This window comes from Babylonia areolata, chromosome 13 (assembly GCF_041734735.1).
Source record: "Babylonia areolata isolate BAREFJ2019XMU chromosome 13, ASM4173473v1, whole genome shotgun sequence".
Taxonomy (NCBI): domain Eukaryota; kingdom Metazoa; phylum Mollusca; class Gastropoda; order Neogastropoda; family Buccinidae; genus Babylonia; species Babylonia areolata.
This window is the reverse complement of record NC_134888.1, coordinates 25,971,572-25,986,892: the sequence shown is the minus strand read 5'-3', so window position 1 is coordinate 25,986,892 and position 15,321 is coordinate 25,971,572. Positions and strand designations below refer to the sequence as shown.

Genomic DNA, 15,321 nt, shown 5'->3' with positions numbered 1-15,321 from the left:
GCGTTTTGGTTACTGTTTCGGTATTCAGTTTTCATATTAGTTGTTGGTTTTAGTTTTTTTCTGTTGAGTTGACACTTGTAGCCAACCATGATTTGATTCTTATGAAAAGAATCTCAATGTTATCTGTTTTCGTGTGTTGCTTCAATGTGATCTGGATACGTATATAGCGCCTATCCTCGATCAGGTGAAGATTGATTTATCTGGATACATATACAGTGCCTATCTGTCATGTGAAGACTGATTTATCTGGATACATATATAGCGCCTATTGTCTGTCATGTGAAAACTGATTTATCTGGATACGTATATAGTGCCTATCTGTCATGTGAAGACTGATTTATCTGGATACATATATAGCGCCTATCGTCTGTCATGTGAAGACTGATTTATTTGGATACGTATATAGCGCCAATCTGTCATGTGAAGACTGATTTATCTGGATACATATATAGCGCCTGTATGTCATGTGAAGACTGATTGATCTGGATACATATATAGCGCCTGTCATCTGTCATGTGAAGACTGATTTATTTGGATACATATATATCACCTATCGTCTGTCATGTGAAGACTGATTTATTTGGATACATATATATCACCTATCGTCTGTCATGTGAAGACTGATTTATCTGGATACATATATAGTGCCCATTGTCTGTCCTGTGAAGACTGATTTATCTGGATACATATATAGTGCCCATTGTCTGTCCTGTGAAGACTGATTTATCTGGATACATATGTAGCGCCTATCTGCCATGTGAAGACTGATTTATCTGGATACATATGTAGCGCCTATCTGTCATGTGAAGACTGATTTATCTGGATACATATATAGTGCCTATCGTCTGTCATGTGAAGACTGATTTATCTGGATACATATATAGCGCCTATTGTCTGTCATGTGAAAACTGATTTATCTGGATACATATATAGTGCCTATCTGTGCAGATTGATTTATCTGGATACATATATAGTGCCTATCGTCTGTCATGTGAAGGCTGATTTATCTGGATACATATATAGTGCCTATTGTCTGTCATGTGAAGACTGATTTATCTCGATACATATATAGCGCCTATCGTCTGTCATGTGAAGACTGATTTATCTGGATACGTATATAGCGCCAATCTGTCATGTGAAGACTGATTATTCTGGATACATATATAGCGCCTATCGTCTGTCATGTGAAGACTGATTTATCTGGATACATTTATATCACCTATCGTCTGTCATGTGAAGACTGATTTATCTGGATACATTTATATCACCTATCGTCTGTCATGTGAAGACTGATTTATCTGGATACATTTATAGTGCCCATTATCTGTCCTGTGAAAACTGATTTATCTGGATACGTTTATAGTGCCCATTATCTGTCATGTGAAGACTGATTTATCTGGATACATTTATAGTGCCCATTGTCTGTCCTGTGAAGACTGATTTATCTGGATACATATGTAGCGCCTATCTGCCATGTGAAGACTGATTTATCTGGATACATATATAGTGCCTATCTGTCATGTGAAGACTGATTTATCTGGATACATATATAGCGCCTATCGTCTGTCGTGTGAAGACTGATTTATCTGGATACATATACAGCACCTATTGTCTGTCATGTGAAGACTGATTTATTTGGATACATATATAGCGCCTATCGTCTGTCATGTGAAGACTGATTTATCAGGATACATATATAGCGCCTATCTGTCATGTGAAGACTGATTTATCTGGATACATATATATCACCTATCGTCTGTCATGTGAAAACTGATTTATTTGGATGCATATATATCACCTATCGTCTGTCATGTGAAGACTGATTTATTTGGATATATATATATCACCTATCGTCTGTCATGTGAAGACTGATTTATCAGGATACATATATAGCGCCTATCTGTCATGTGAAGACTGATTTATGTGGATACATATATAGCACCTATCGTCTGTCATGTGAAGACTGATTTATTTAGATACATATATATCACCTATCGTCTGTCATGTGAAGACTGATTTATCTGGATACATTTATAGTGCCCATTGTCTGTCCTGTGAAGACTGATTTATCTGGATACGTATGTAGTGCCCATTGTCTGTCCTGTGAAGACTGATTTATCTGGATACGTATGTAGCGCCTATCTGTCATGTGAAGACTGATTTATCTGGATACATATATAGCGCCTATCTGTCATGTGAAGACTGATTTATCTGGATACATATATAGCGCCTATTGTCTGTCATGTGAAGACTGATTTATCTGGATACATATATAGCGCCTATCTGTCATGTGAAGACTGATTTATCTGGATACATATATAGCGCCTATCTGTCATGTGAAGACTGATTTATCTGGATACATATATAGTGCCTATCGTCTGTCATGTGAAGACTGATTTATTTGGATACATATATAGCGCCTATCGTCTGTCATGTGAAGACTGATTTATCTGGATACATATATAGTGCCTATCTGTCATGTGAAGACTGATTTATCTGGATACATATATAGCGCCTATCGTCTGTCGTGTGAAGACTGATTTATCTGGATACATATACAGCACCTATTGTCTGTCATATGAAGATTGATTGATCTGGATACTTATATGTATTTGTATTTGTGTTTCTTGTTATCACAACATATTTTTCTGTGTGAAATTCGGGCTACTCTCCCCAGGGAGAGCGCGTCGCTACACTACAGCACCACCCATTTTTTTGTATTTTTTCCTGCATGCAGTTTTATTTGTTTTTCCTATCAACGTGAATTTTTCTGCAGAATTTTGGCAGGACAACCCTTTTTTTGCCGTGGGTCCTTTTACATGCGCCAAGTGCATGCTGCACACAGAACGTTGGTTTATAGTCTCATCCGAATGACTAGATCATGTAATCCATGTCAGTGTTTGGAATATGGCTGCCAACATGACAGGGTAAATAAACAAAACTGTTATACATCTAAAATGTTACACGACTGTGTGAGTGTATGTGTGTGTGTGTGTGTTTGTGACTTAACCTGACTGAATGACATAGGAAACAAATGGTGAGGACCCAAACCAGCTTACTGTCAGCTGTACCCAGGTACGCAGCTTATTGTGTAAATGACTCCGGGTTTGTAAAGCACTTTGAGCATGGTCTCTGACTGAGGATAGGTGCTGTATAAGTATCCACATCGTATCATATCATATCATATAATGAGTGGGTCTACATTAACAGAATTTGCATTCAATACAGACACACTCGTGCACACACGCACACACACACACACAGACGCACACACACAGAGAATGTTTGTTTGTGACAATGTCAGTGATGGTGTGTTTTCACGGTGGTGTGCTGTGTCACCAGCAACATGTTGGCGTGCCAGCTGGCTGACTTCACAGTGTCTGTGTTGGACTTGGACACGCTTCGCGTCGTGCGCGTCTTCCGGGGACACAGCAACAGCATCACCGACATGGTGAGACAACTCTTCCTGCCTGTACTTCAGGGAATGCTTGACGTTGTGGTTATAATATGATAATATAATAATGTACATTTTTACGGTGCCCTTTCTCTCTAAGAGCTCAGGGCGCTTTACATGAAAGAAAATCATTCATGACCATTCTTTCTCATGACCACTCTTTCCTTCAAGGCATTGGGTATAGGTTGAACAGAAAAGTATTGATTAATTGATTTTTTTTTTCTTGCATTGGGTGTAGGTTGAACAGAAAAGGATTGATTGATTGATTTTTTTTTTCCTTCAAGGCATGGGGTATAGGTTGAACAAAAAAGTATTGATTGATTGATTGCTTTTTCTTTCAAGGCATGGGGTGAAGGTTGAACAAAAAAGTATTGATTAATTGATTGATTGATTGATTTTTTTTCTTTCAAGGCATGGGGTGTAGGTTGAACAAAAAAGTATTGATTGATTTTTTCCGTTCAAAGAGGGGGGTGTGGGTTGAGCAGAAAATATTGGTTGATTTATTTATTTATTTATTTATGTAAGCTTATCTATTATTTATTCACCTTTTTTTTTTCTTTTTTTTTCTCAAGGCCTGACTAAGCGCGTTGGGTTACGATGCTGGTCAGGCATCTGTTTGGCAGATGTGGTGTAGCGTATATGGTTTTGTCCGAATGCAGTGACGCCTCCTTGAGCTACTGATACTGATACTGATACTGATTTTTTCTTTCAAGGAGGGGGGTGGGGTTGAGGGGGTTGAGCAGAAAGTATTGATTGATTGATTTTTTCTTTGAAGGCATGGGGTGTGGGTTGAGCAGAAAGTATTGATTGATTGATTGATTGATTTTTTCTTTCAAGGAGTGGGGTGTGGGTTGAGCAGAAAGTATTGATTAATTGATTTTTAGATGCATAAATGTGTCTGTTTGTTGGGGGAGGGGGAAGTATTGGTTCACTGAATTTTGATAGAAGCTTGTGGGAATGAGTTTTAATGTACTGTTTTTATGTGTGGATGTGTGTGTCTGTTGCAAAAAAAAAAAAAAAAAAAAAAAGAGGGGAAAAAAAAGTGATTGACTTACTCATCAACACAATACATGATATCACCTGGTCAGTGTTTTCCATTCATTCTAGACAGGCTAATGACTCTATATGTAGCTTGTGGTGATAGAAAGACAAACTGGAAGTTGTTTTTTTTATATATTTTCACACATGCACACACAAAAAACAAACACACACACACACACTACATTCACGCAGGCACACACACACACACACACACTCACACTCTCACACACACACACTCACACAGGTGTACTTATGCAGTAACACAAGCAGACTGTCTGTGTGTCAGAGTTTCAGTGGGGATGGACGCTGGCTGATCACCTCCTCCATGGACAGCACAGTGCGAACGTGGAGTCTGGTGCATGGCAGGTGAGGACGCTGTCTTTACATTTCGTCGATCTACATCTCTGTGGAGGAAGGTGGCAGTATGGCTAAGACGCTCATCTGCGAATACAGAGTCCGTGGGGGTCTGGGTTCGAATCCCGCTCTCGCCTTTTCTCCCAAGTTTGACTGGAGAATCAAATCGAGCTTTTAGTCATTTGGAAGAGACAATAAATTGAGGTCCTGTGTGCAGCATACACTTGGTGCACAGAAAAAGAACCCTTGGCAATCAAGTGTTGCAGAAGAGTTCTGTATTCAGATCGAAAATGCGAGGATAATTCTAGCTTTGCTGAGGAGAAAGCGTGTCAAGTGATGATGAATTTCATGCTCAACACCGGGAACGAGAAACAGTATCAACACTCCTGTACAGAATACTTATGTACATTCCTTGACTTATTTGTGATGTGTATTGGGGTACTTTTTCAACCTGTACTTATGCTCTGTGTTTTATGCTCAGTGACAACAGCTTGCCAAGGGATGCTTTGGTGACGAAGTGTAATGAAAAAAAAAATAATGATCATAAATTCTAGCATTCACAACCACAGAAGGAAAGTACACATAACCTATACTTTTATGAAACAGAAAGGAAAAATGACATATTATGCAGTTATGACAGTGCCCACATGAAAATGATTTTGCAATAGGAAAATTCTTACAATGTTGCAGACAGAAAATTCCGTCCAAGGATACATTTTTAAATACTGGAGCAGTTAAGGATTTAAAAAGTGTTTTGGGGGGGTAGGAGGAGAGGGGTATGTATGAAGTTTTGATTTTTGTTGTTGTTTGTTTCGTAAGCAGTGGTGGTGTGATAATGTATCACATGGATCAGTCGGCACAGGCACACATTGAAGCTTCCTTAAAAGTGATGATACTTTTTTTTGTTGTTTTTCTTTTTTCGCTGCCCCATCATATGCACCGTTTCAGTGGCATTACTGCCACGCCACTCATTCCCAGTCCCCCATACACAGCCACACCCAAGTTCGTCTGCCGCTGTCCCAGTGCTCACAGTCCACAGGTAACCATCCATGTTAGGTCTCCAGGAGACCACACACCAGAGGAGACCCTGCACTGCTGCTGAGTCACTTGGGTGGTGTTCAGTAGTGCCTGTTCTGATTTAACATACTTCGTACTGATGATAGTAATGGCTCAGTTGTGGAACCAGACTAGAGTAGAGACAGCCACCACATCCCTCCAACAGCGGCCCCCCATGAATCTGCCAACACTGAAGACACAGACAGGACTCACACCAAGCGCTGAAGTGAAGTGGTATCGAAATTGAGGTCACCATGAGAGCAGGGCATGAAAGGCCACATGATTTAATCTAATTTTTTTATATTGATGATTAGGATAATGATGATGATACTGCTGTGGAGGTCCATTTACGTTAGGGACTACATGACAAGGCTGTGCTCTACACTTCCTGTCATAATGATATCCCGGCGTCAACCAGGCCCGAGAGATACAGACACTTGCAGAGTTGTTTAGGAAATTAGAGCAACACACCCAATGTCGCATCCATGAAGGGGATGAAACTCGACTGTGTGGTTCCAGTTTTCCCATTTAAGCCTATAACACACTCTGAAAAACCCACCCCCGCTGGGATTTGAACCCGCATCCTCCTAGCCATTAGTCTGCGATGCTAACCACATCGCCACAGTGGCTGGTGATTTGATTTTGTGTGTGTGTGTGTGTGTTATTTTGTAAGCAGTTGTGGTGTGATAATGTATCACATGGATCTGTCGGGCATGATGTTGACGCCTCCTTGAAAGTGAAAGTGATGAAATGTTGTGTGTTGCAGACTGATCGACTGTTTCACGGTGGAGTGCCCGGTGACCTCGCTGAGCATGTCTCCCACTGGGGACTTCTTGGCCACCTGTCACGTGGGCGACCTGGGCGTCTACCTGTGGGCCAACCAGACTCTTTACACCTTTGTGGCCCTGCAGCCCTTACCTGACGACTATGTGCCCAAGACCATCACCATGCCTGCCACCGCCAACATGGTGACAGGTGTGTGGGGGAAGGGTTCGAGGGGCGGAGGGTGTTTGTGTGTGTGTGGTGTGTGTTTGTGTTGTGTTGTGTGTGTGAGCATGCCTGCCACAGCCAACATGGCAATAGGTGTGTGTGTGTGTGTAGTGTGTGTGTGTTGTGTGTCATATGTGTTGTGTGTAGTGTGTGTCTCTGTGTGTGAGCATGCCTGTCATGGATACCATGGCAGTAGGTGTGTGTGTGTGAAGTGTGTGTTGTGTGTCATATGTGTTGTGTGTAGTGTGTGTCTCTGTGTGTGAGCATGCCTGTCATGGATAACATGGCAGTAGGTGTGTGGTGGTGTGTGTACTGTAGTGTGTGTGTTGTGTGTCATACGTGTTGTGTGTTGTGTGTGTCTCTGTGTGTCAGCATGCCTGTCATGGATAACATGGCAATAGGTGTGCGTGTGTTTGTGTGTGTGTGTTGTGTGTCATATGTGTTGTGTGTAGTGTGTGTCTCTGTGTGTGAGCATGCCTGTCATGGATACCATGGCAGTAGGTGTGTGTGTGAAGTGTGTGTGTTGTGTGTCATATGTGTTGTGTGTAGTGTGTGTCTCTGTGTGTGAGCATGCCTGCCACAGCCAACATGGCAATAGGTGTGTGTGTGTTTGTGTGTTGTGTGTCATATGTGTTGTGTGTAGTGTGTGTCTCTGTCTGTGAGCATGCCTTTCATGGATAACATGGCAGTAGGTGTGTGGTGTGTGTGTGTACTGTAGTGTGTGTGTTGTGTGCCATATGTGTTGTGTGTTGTGTGTGTCTCTGTGTGTGAGCATGCCTGTCATGGATAACATGGCAATAGGTGTGCGTGTGTTTGTGTGTGTGTGTTGTGTGTAGTGTGTGTCTCTGTGTGTGAGCATGCCTGTCACAGCCAGCATGGCAATAGGTGTGTGTGTAGTGTGTGTGTTGTGTGTCATATGTGTTGTGTGTAGTGTGTGTCTCTGTGTGTGAGCATTCCTGTCACAGCCAACATGGCAATAGGTGTGTGTGTGTTTGTGTGTGTTGTGTGTCATATGTGTTGTGTGTAGTGTGTGTCTCTGTGTGTGAGCATGCCTGTCATGGATAACATGGCAGTAGGTGTGTGGTGTGTGTGTGTGTGTGTATGTCATATGTGTTGCGTGCAGTGTGTGTCTCAGTGTGTGAGCATGCCTGTCACAGCCAACATGGCAATAGGTGTGTGTGTGTGTGTAGTGTGTGTGTTGTGTGTCATATGTGTTGTGTGTAGTGTGTGTCTCTGTGTGTGAGCATGCCTGTCATGGATAACATGGCAGTAGGTGTGTGGTGTGTGTGTGTGTGTGTGTGTAAATGTGTGTTGTTGTTGTTGTTGTTTTTGTTGTTCATTGATTTTTATGCCTTTTCATTCAGTGTTGGAAGATGGGAGAAACAAAACAAAGAAAAATAAATGAATTGAGTGGGGGGGCTTCAGTTAGCCTCACTCCCGTAAACATCATATGGGGGTGGGACAACTTTATTTATTATTACTATTCCTCCCTAATTAACACTGTAAATATGTTGGGGTTTTTATATTTAAAACACCTTATTTATTATTACTAGTCCCCCCCCCCCTTATTTCACTCTGTAAATATTTGCTGTTTAAACTTTTTTTTATTTTCTTTTTTTTATAAAGCTTACAATTATGGACGTACTGTATTCTGTTCCTCTTTGCTGATGATCCAGAGGATGAAGAGAGCACGCCTGAAGATGAAGAGATAGTGGAGTACGAGCAGTCAGAGTTCAAAACTCCTGATCAGATCAGTGATGAGCTGGTGACGCTGTCCCTCCTGCCCACATCCCGCTGGCTCAACCTGCTCCATTTGGAGGTCATCAAGGTGAGTAGTGTCCTGTGTGTGTGTGTGTGTGTGTGAGGGTGTGTGTGTGTGTGTGAGGGTGTGTGTGTGTGTGTGTGTGTGAGGGTGTGTGCGTGTGTGTGAGGGTGTGTGTTTGTGTGTGTGAGGGTGTGTGTGTGTGTGAGGGTGTGTGTGTTTGTGTGTATGAGGGTGTGTGTGTGTGAGGCTGTGTGTGTGTGTGTGTGAGGGTGTGTGTGTGTGTGAGGGTGTGTGTGTGTGTGAGGGTGTGTGTGCGTGTGTGTGTGTGTGTGAGGGTGTGTGTGTGTGTGTGAGGGTGTGTGTGTGAGAGATATGTATTTGCTTGAGGGTGTGTGTGTACACATGTTGAAAGTGTTTGCTGTGTGTTTTGTTATGCTCCATAACTCTAATGGAGTGAAAGGATAAAATCAGATGTGTGTGTTTGCGTGCGCATACACTTACTGATGTGAGGGAGAAACTCATACTCTAACTTGTTATATACAAATTGACAAACGCATTAATGTAATTCTTTTAAAGGGAATTTTTAATTTTGAAGTTCATGTAACTTTATTACGCATTACCGAATGTGTATTCAAGTATGGTGGAGAGCAGCCAAGTGGTGAGTGAATATCACCCACAAATAATTTCACTGTTGGCCTGTCCCAGATGCGCAACAAGCCCAAAGAGCCACCAAAGGTGCCAAAGTCTGCCCCCTTCTTCTTACCCACCGTCGCTGGTTTGACGCCTACCTTCGCTGTACCAACAGAAGACAAAGACGAGGAGGTGAGTGGATCTCTATGTGTGTGTGTGACTTTCTGGGGATGAGTGGTGAGGAGAAGAGGACAGAGACAGCTCATGATATTGAGGTGCACTAGAGGTTTGATTAACTCTCTCCATACGAACGGCGAAAGAGACAACGTTAACAGCGTTTCACCCTAAATACCATCATCAAAATATTGCAAGCGGAAGGCTCTTATACTGAAGAGGTGAATGTTGACAAAGAATACCACAATTTTGACGACGGAAGCTAAAGGTTGGGTCATTCAGACACCCAATGGACATCCAATGGGTCTGTGTAGAGGAGAAGAGAGGACTGGCCGTACTGAGTGTGTTAAACAACAATAAGTAGTGGAAACTCTTTCCATAAGCTAATTTGTTATTGCGTATTTCTTTTGTCATTTCTGCAGTGTGCACATGTCAAACGGTCCATGAAAAGACAAGCTCAGCGCTTCCTTTTGAAGAAGTGTCTGGGATTGTTTCCAGTGTACCTTTTATTTATGTGTGTGCTAGCTGAATCAGTAGCATAAGCAGTCTTGACTTGAAGTTGTGTACCTTGTAAATGGAGAGAGTTACCACTCTTTGTTATTGTTTGATCCATTACTCTTCTAGCATCTTAGTTGTTTCATTTCGAGAGGTTTGGTTAGTTTGATTATTGTGGTTGTTTTTATTATCATAAAAAAGTATATATATATATATATATATATATTTTGTGTTGTTTTTTTTTTGTTGTTGTTTTTTTGCTCCACATTTCCTTCATTGCAATGGTAAGACTCTCGAGGCTTGTCTAGCATGTTAGGTCTGTGTTTAGGTCAGGCGTCTGCTGCCTTTACTTTTAATTTTTTTTCTCAGCCAGAAGTAATGTAACATACATGGTTCAATCCACATGCTTTTAATGTCTTAAAGGAAATGGAAATTCATTATTTCATTGCCAGCCATTCAGTTCTTTCAGAATACTAATGATCCTCTCTTTTTTTTCCAAGATTATAATCAGGGCTTCTGTTAACGTATGTGTGTGTGTCTCTGACTGTCTAAAATGAGAGAGGATGCACTACAATTTCAGCTACGGAGTCCGCGGGACGCACTATAAAATTGGCGTCAGTCGAAATGTGAATGATCACTTGTTATTGGTCGGCATCTTATCTTCACGTAATCGGCAACTACTGTAGAGTTAATTACTTTTGACTTATCTCCCTTAATAGAATACTGTTGCCCATTTCCAGTACGCTTACGACCATATTTGTCGAGTATTCTGTGACACAGTTCGAAATCAGAATGCCTCCACTATTATGGCTTGGCGCTCCAAAATACAAACAAGATGAAAAGGCTGATTCTGAATCAGCCGACGTCTATCAGCCAGCTTCAAAAGGGCACGGATCGCCAAAAAAGAAAAGCCGCACTTATCAGCGTTCATGGGAGTTAGAAATGAAATGGCTGCAGTACGACGAAGACGTACATGTAATGAAGTGCAGAACTTGTGAGAAATTCGCAACCAGGTCATCATGCAACTCCAGGGAAATAAATGTGCAACCAGGTCATCATGCAACTCCCGGGAAATAAATGTGCAACCTGGTCATGATGCAACTCCCAGGAAATAAATGTGTTTGTGACAGGAATTGACAAACTTTTAGAAATTGTCCTTGCTAGTGCCTCTCACTCTTTCTCTCTCACTGTGTGCATGGGTGTGTCGGGGGGTGATGGGGGGACTGATGTGTGTGTGTGTCTGTGTGTGCTTGTGTATCTCTGTCTCTCTCCCTCTGTCTCTCTTATGTGTGTGTGCATGTGTATCTCGCTCTCTCTCTCTGTCTGTGCATGTGTATCTCTCTTTCTCTCAGAATGAGAGTGTTTGTGAGTGTGTGTGTGTGTATCTGCTTTCACTCATTCAATGTGTATTTGTGTGTGCGTATGAACTGATTGTGAGGCAGTGTGTGATGTGTTTGGATGAAAGAATGGTTTCTTGACTTGCGACTGGACTCGCCAGAACCACATGAGGACTCCCTAAAATGCCTGAGTGGGAATCCTGTGGACTCTCTAAGCAAACCAATAGTCGGAAGCCCTGTATAATTATGGTGTGTTGGGGTGGGTGTGGTGAGGAAAGAAAGAATTTTGATTGCATGTGCCTGAGCATTGCCCTAGCATCAAAATTTGATTCATAAAAATGGTGTTTGTGTTCCTACATATGCACAAGTCTCGAAGGCAACTAACTCATACAATATTTCAGGCTGCCCCCACATCTATTTGGAAGAAAAAGCTGTCGATTCAGTATATTTTCTTTGTTTTTCTGCATCATTATGGTAGGGGAACCTGTGGAGGCTGTAAGCTCTCTAGGGTTGAAATTTGAATGTGTATGCATGTGTGTGTGTGTGTGTGTGTAAGAAGAAAGGGGATATTAAAAAGAAACTGCAAGTGTAAAAACTGTGCCCTATATTTTGTGTTTGCAAAGCGATATTATTGACGTTGTTTAACTCCCCAGTCAGTGTTCTCTTAGTACTGATACGTTGCCTTCATCATTTTTTGCAGGCTCCATCATCACGAATCATCGTTCCTGACCTGCATGCTCCTTCAGAATTCGCCGGGATGCTGTTACAGGCTTCAGAGTCTGGCCACTGTAAGACACTTTTCTCCCACACAATGTCTGAATATGCATTCCTTGTACCCATGTGAATGGGAAAGTGGGTGGCTCCTTTTGTGTCCATGGCCCCATGTGGAAAAACACAGGGCAACTGGAAGGGTCAGGAGCTGTCCATCACAGCTTAAATGACACTGGGAACGTTTGTGATTGAGAGATACATGACCATGTTTTGGATGTATGAGCTGGTCTATAATTGAGCGATATGACCATGTTTTGGATATATTAGTAGGTCAAAAATTGAATGATATGACCATGTATTGGAAACATTAGGTCTATAATTGAGTGATGTGACCATGTTTTGCAAATATGAGTAGGTCGATAATTGAGCGATATATGACAATGTTTTAGAAACATGGTTTAGTCTGTAATTGAGCGATATGAACATGATTTGATATATGAGTAGGTCTGTAATTGAGTGATATGACCATATTTTGGAAATATGAGCAGGTGTATAATTGAGCAATATGACCCATGTTTTGGATATATGAGTAGGTCAATAACCGAGTGATACGACTTTGTTTTGGAAATATGAGTAGGTTTGTAATTGAGCAATATGACTGTTTTGAAAATATGAATGTCTACAATTGTACTATATGACCATGTTTTGGAAACATGTGTTGGTCTATGACTGAGCTGTATGACCATGTTCTGGAAATATGAGTAGGTCAGTAATGAGGTATTTGACCATGTTCTGGAAATATGAATAAGTCTGTAATGAGGTATTTGACCATGTTCTGGAAATATGAATAAGTCTGGAATGAGGTATTTGACCATGTTCTGGAAATATGAGTAGGTCTGTAATGAGGTATTTGACCATGTTCTGGGAATATGAGTAGGTCTGTAATGAGGTATTTGACCATGTTAATGAGGTATTTGACCATGTTCTGGAAACATGAGTAGGTCTGTATCCTCGCTGTAAGCTTTCCTGCTGTAGTTTTTGTTGTGTTTTTTTAATTCTGGCTGAGACCACACAGGACCTTGGACACATTACCAAACATCCCATGTTTACACCCCAGCTATGAAATTGAAATGGTGAGGTTGTATGACCAGAAACTGAACAGATTTTGGTTTGAACAGAAACATGGATGAGGCAAAGAGAGAGAAGTGTTGAACACCAGAGAAGAGCAATAACTGTTACAAAGTGTTACAAGTTACTGTACTTTACAGAAATTGATACGTTTTTGTTTTTATGCCAACAGTTCGCCTGTATGAAGCAAAGAGAAAGAAATATTGAACATCAGAGAAAAGGGATAACACCCAGAGAAAAAGAGAAAAGGGATAACTCCCAGAGAAAAAGAGAAAAGGGATAACTCCAGAGAAAAGGGATAACTCTTACACAGATTGAAGAGTTACTGTACTTTCCAGAAATGGATATGTTTTGTTTTTACGCCAACAGTTCGCCAGTTTGAGGCAAAGAGAGAGAGAGATTGAACACCAGAGAAAAAGGATAACTCTTACAAACAGTGAAAAGTTACTGTACTTTCCAGATATTCATATGTTTTGTTTTAATCCCAGTGATTTTCCTGTAAGAGGCAAAGAGAGAAGTATTGAACACCAGACAAGAGCAATAACTCTTGCAAAGAGTGAAAAGTTATTCTACATGTCCATGATCAGTATGTTTTGTTTTCATGCCAGAGATTTCTTCAACATTCGTTGTCTGTTTTCAGACAAGCCTGTTCTGGCACGACTGAAAAACCAGGGTGCTTTTGCCATCGACACGGACATTCGCAGCCTGCAAGGGGAGGAAGAACTCTTCTCTTTCATGGACTTCATCTTGAACCGACTGCAGACCAATCAGGACTTTGATGTCCTCAACGGCTATCTGGGATTGTTTCTTCAGGTCAGAAACTGTGCTTTACATGTCTTGTAATCTGTGCTGGAACTTACTGGCGTTAAGGTAAAAATGAGGGGGAAGGTAGCGCTGTTATTTTTTTGTGTGACAGAGGTGAGCATAATTTTAGAAGAATTGAGCATCCCAAACACAGTCATACCCTGTTACTATGAAAATTTGTCTGATATAATTCATCCATTTTGAAGAATAAATACCATTTTGATATAAATCAAGTAATATCAAATATATTTTCCCAGAACATTTTTCTGTGTTTGATATCACTAAGCTGGTCCAAAATCAAACTAATCTCATTTTCACAAACACACTAATTGGATAAATACCAGTTTCTCCATAAACAATTTGGGTCATAGTATTCCTGTTCAGTTTGAACAAGCGTTTCAAAAATTTCAATTCTAATTTTTCAAGTATATCTTCATTTTCATAACCCCATATTTCTGCGCCGTACAACAAAATAGGAACAATCATAAACTGGTACATGTCCAGAACGATATGTAAAGGTAAATCTTGATTTCTGGCTGACTGAAGTAACGAAAACATAGCTTTTTGAGCCTGTTCATGAATTATTTTTTTAGCTTTGTAAAAATTCCGTTTCTACAAAATTCGATACCAAGATATTTAAAAGAATCGACAACATCCAAACATGCATCACCAAACTTAAAAACAGGTGCATGTTCACAGACACATACACATTCATAGGCGCTGTAACACATGCACACAGACACACACATATACCTACATACACACAGACTTGCATGCGCGCACACTCACAGGTGTGCACAAAAACATAGACATGCACACATACTCGCACACACACACGCAGGTGCACATACTCGCGCTCAATCTCTATCCATGTCTAGCCCTTCGTACACATTCCTCTTGAACTTTGCAACGTTGACAGCAAAAGACATCAAAGCTTTTTTTGCTAAAACATCAGTGGATGATGCTGCAATAGTGATATATATATAGGTATGCTTGTCAACACTACTCTTTTAAAAGAGCATTAGTTTAACCCTTTTGCTGCCAGGAAAAGGACATTTAAGTGAAATCTGTTTGCCAGGGTTTTTTCTCAAAAAACGGGTATGTAGTTTCAAAAAATTCTGTCTCTTTGTTATTGGAGAAAGACCCATAAAAGTATATATTTTCTGAAAGATAAATGAATAAAGAATACAAAACACATGATGTTTTCCCATTTTATATATTTTTAGTGACATCCTGTTGTTTTGAAATCAGTATTTTATTTTTTGTCACATTTTCAACTTGTTCATTACAAACATTAGTCGGGTAATTTGCGCTAAAATATCATATTTTCTGGACAAATGGATAATACCTACACGCACAAATTATACTAGAACAACCACAAA

The 15,321-nt window shown here is 40.7% G+C and overlaps 1 protein-coding gene across 1 annotated transcript in view; it reads left to right on the top strand.

The window, feature by feature from the left end:
* LOC143289177 (WD repeat-containing protein 36-like) overlaps positions 1–15,321 on the top strand; it is a 32,387-nt gene that overhangs the window by 15,215 nt on the left and 1,851 nt on the right. Inside the window, exons 14-20 of the mRNA XM_076598103.1 lie at positions 3,343–3,451; positions 4,782–4,861; positions 6,672–6,880; positions 8,572–8,723; positions 9,366–9,482; positions 11,997–12,084; positions 13,776–13,948. Coding sequence (XP_076454218.1) covers positions 3,343–3,451; positions 4,782–4,861; positions 6,672–6,880; positions 8,572–8,723; positions 9,366–9,482; positions 11,997–12,084; positions 13,776–13,948 — 928 coding nt within the window. The remainder of the gene's footprint in view (positions 1–3,342; positions 3,452–4,781; positions 4,862–6,671; positions 6,881–8,571; positions 8,724–9,365; positions 9,483–11,996; positions 12,085–13,775; positions 13,949–15,321) is intronic.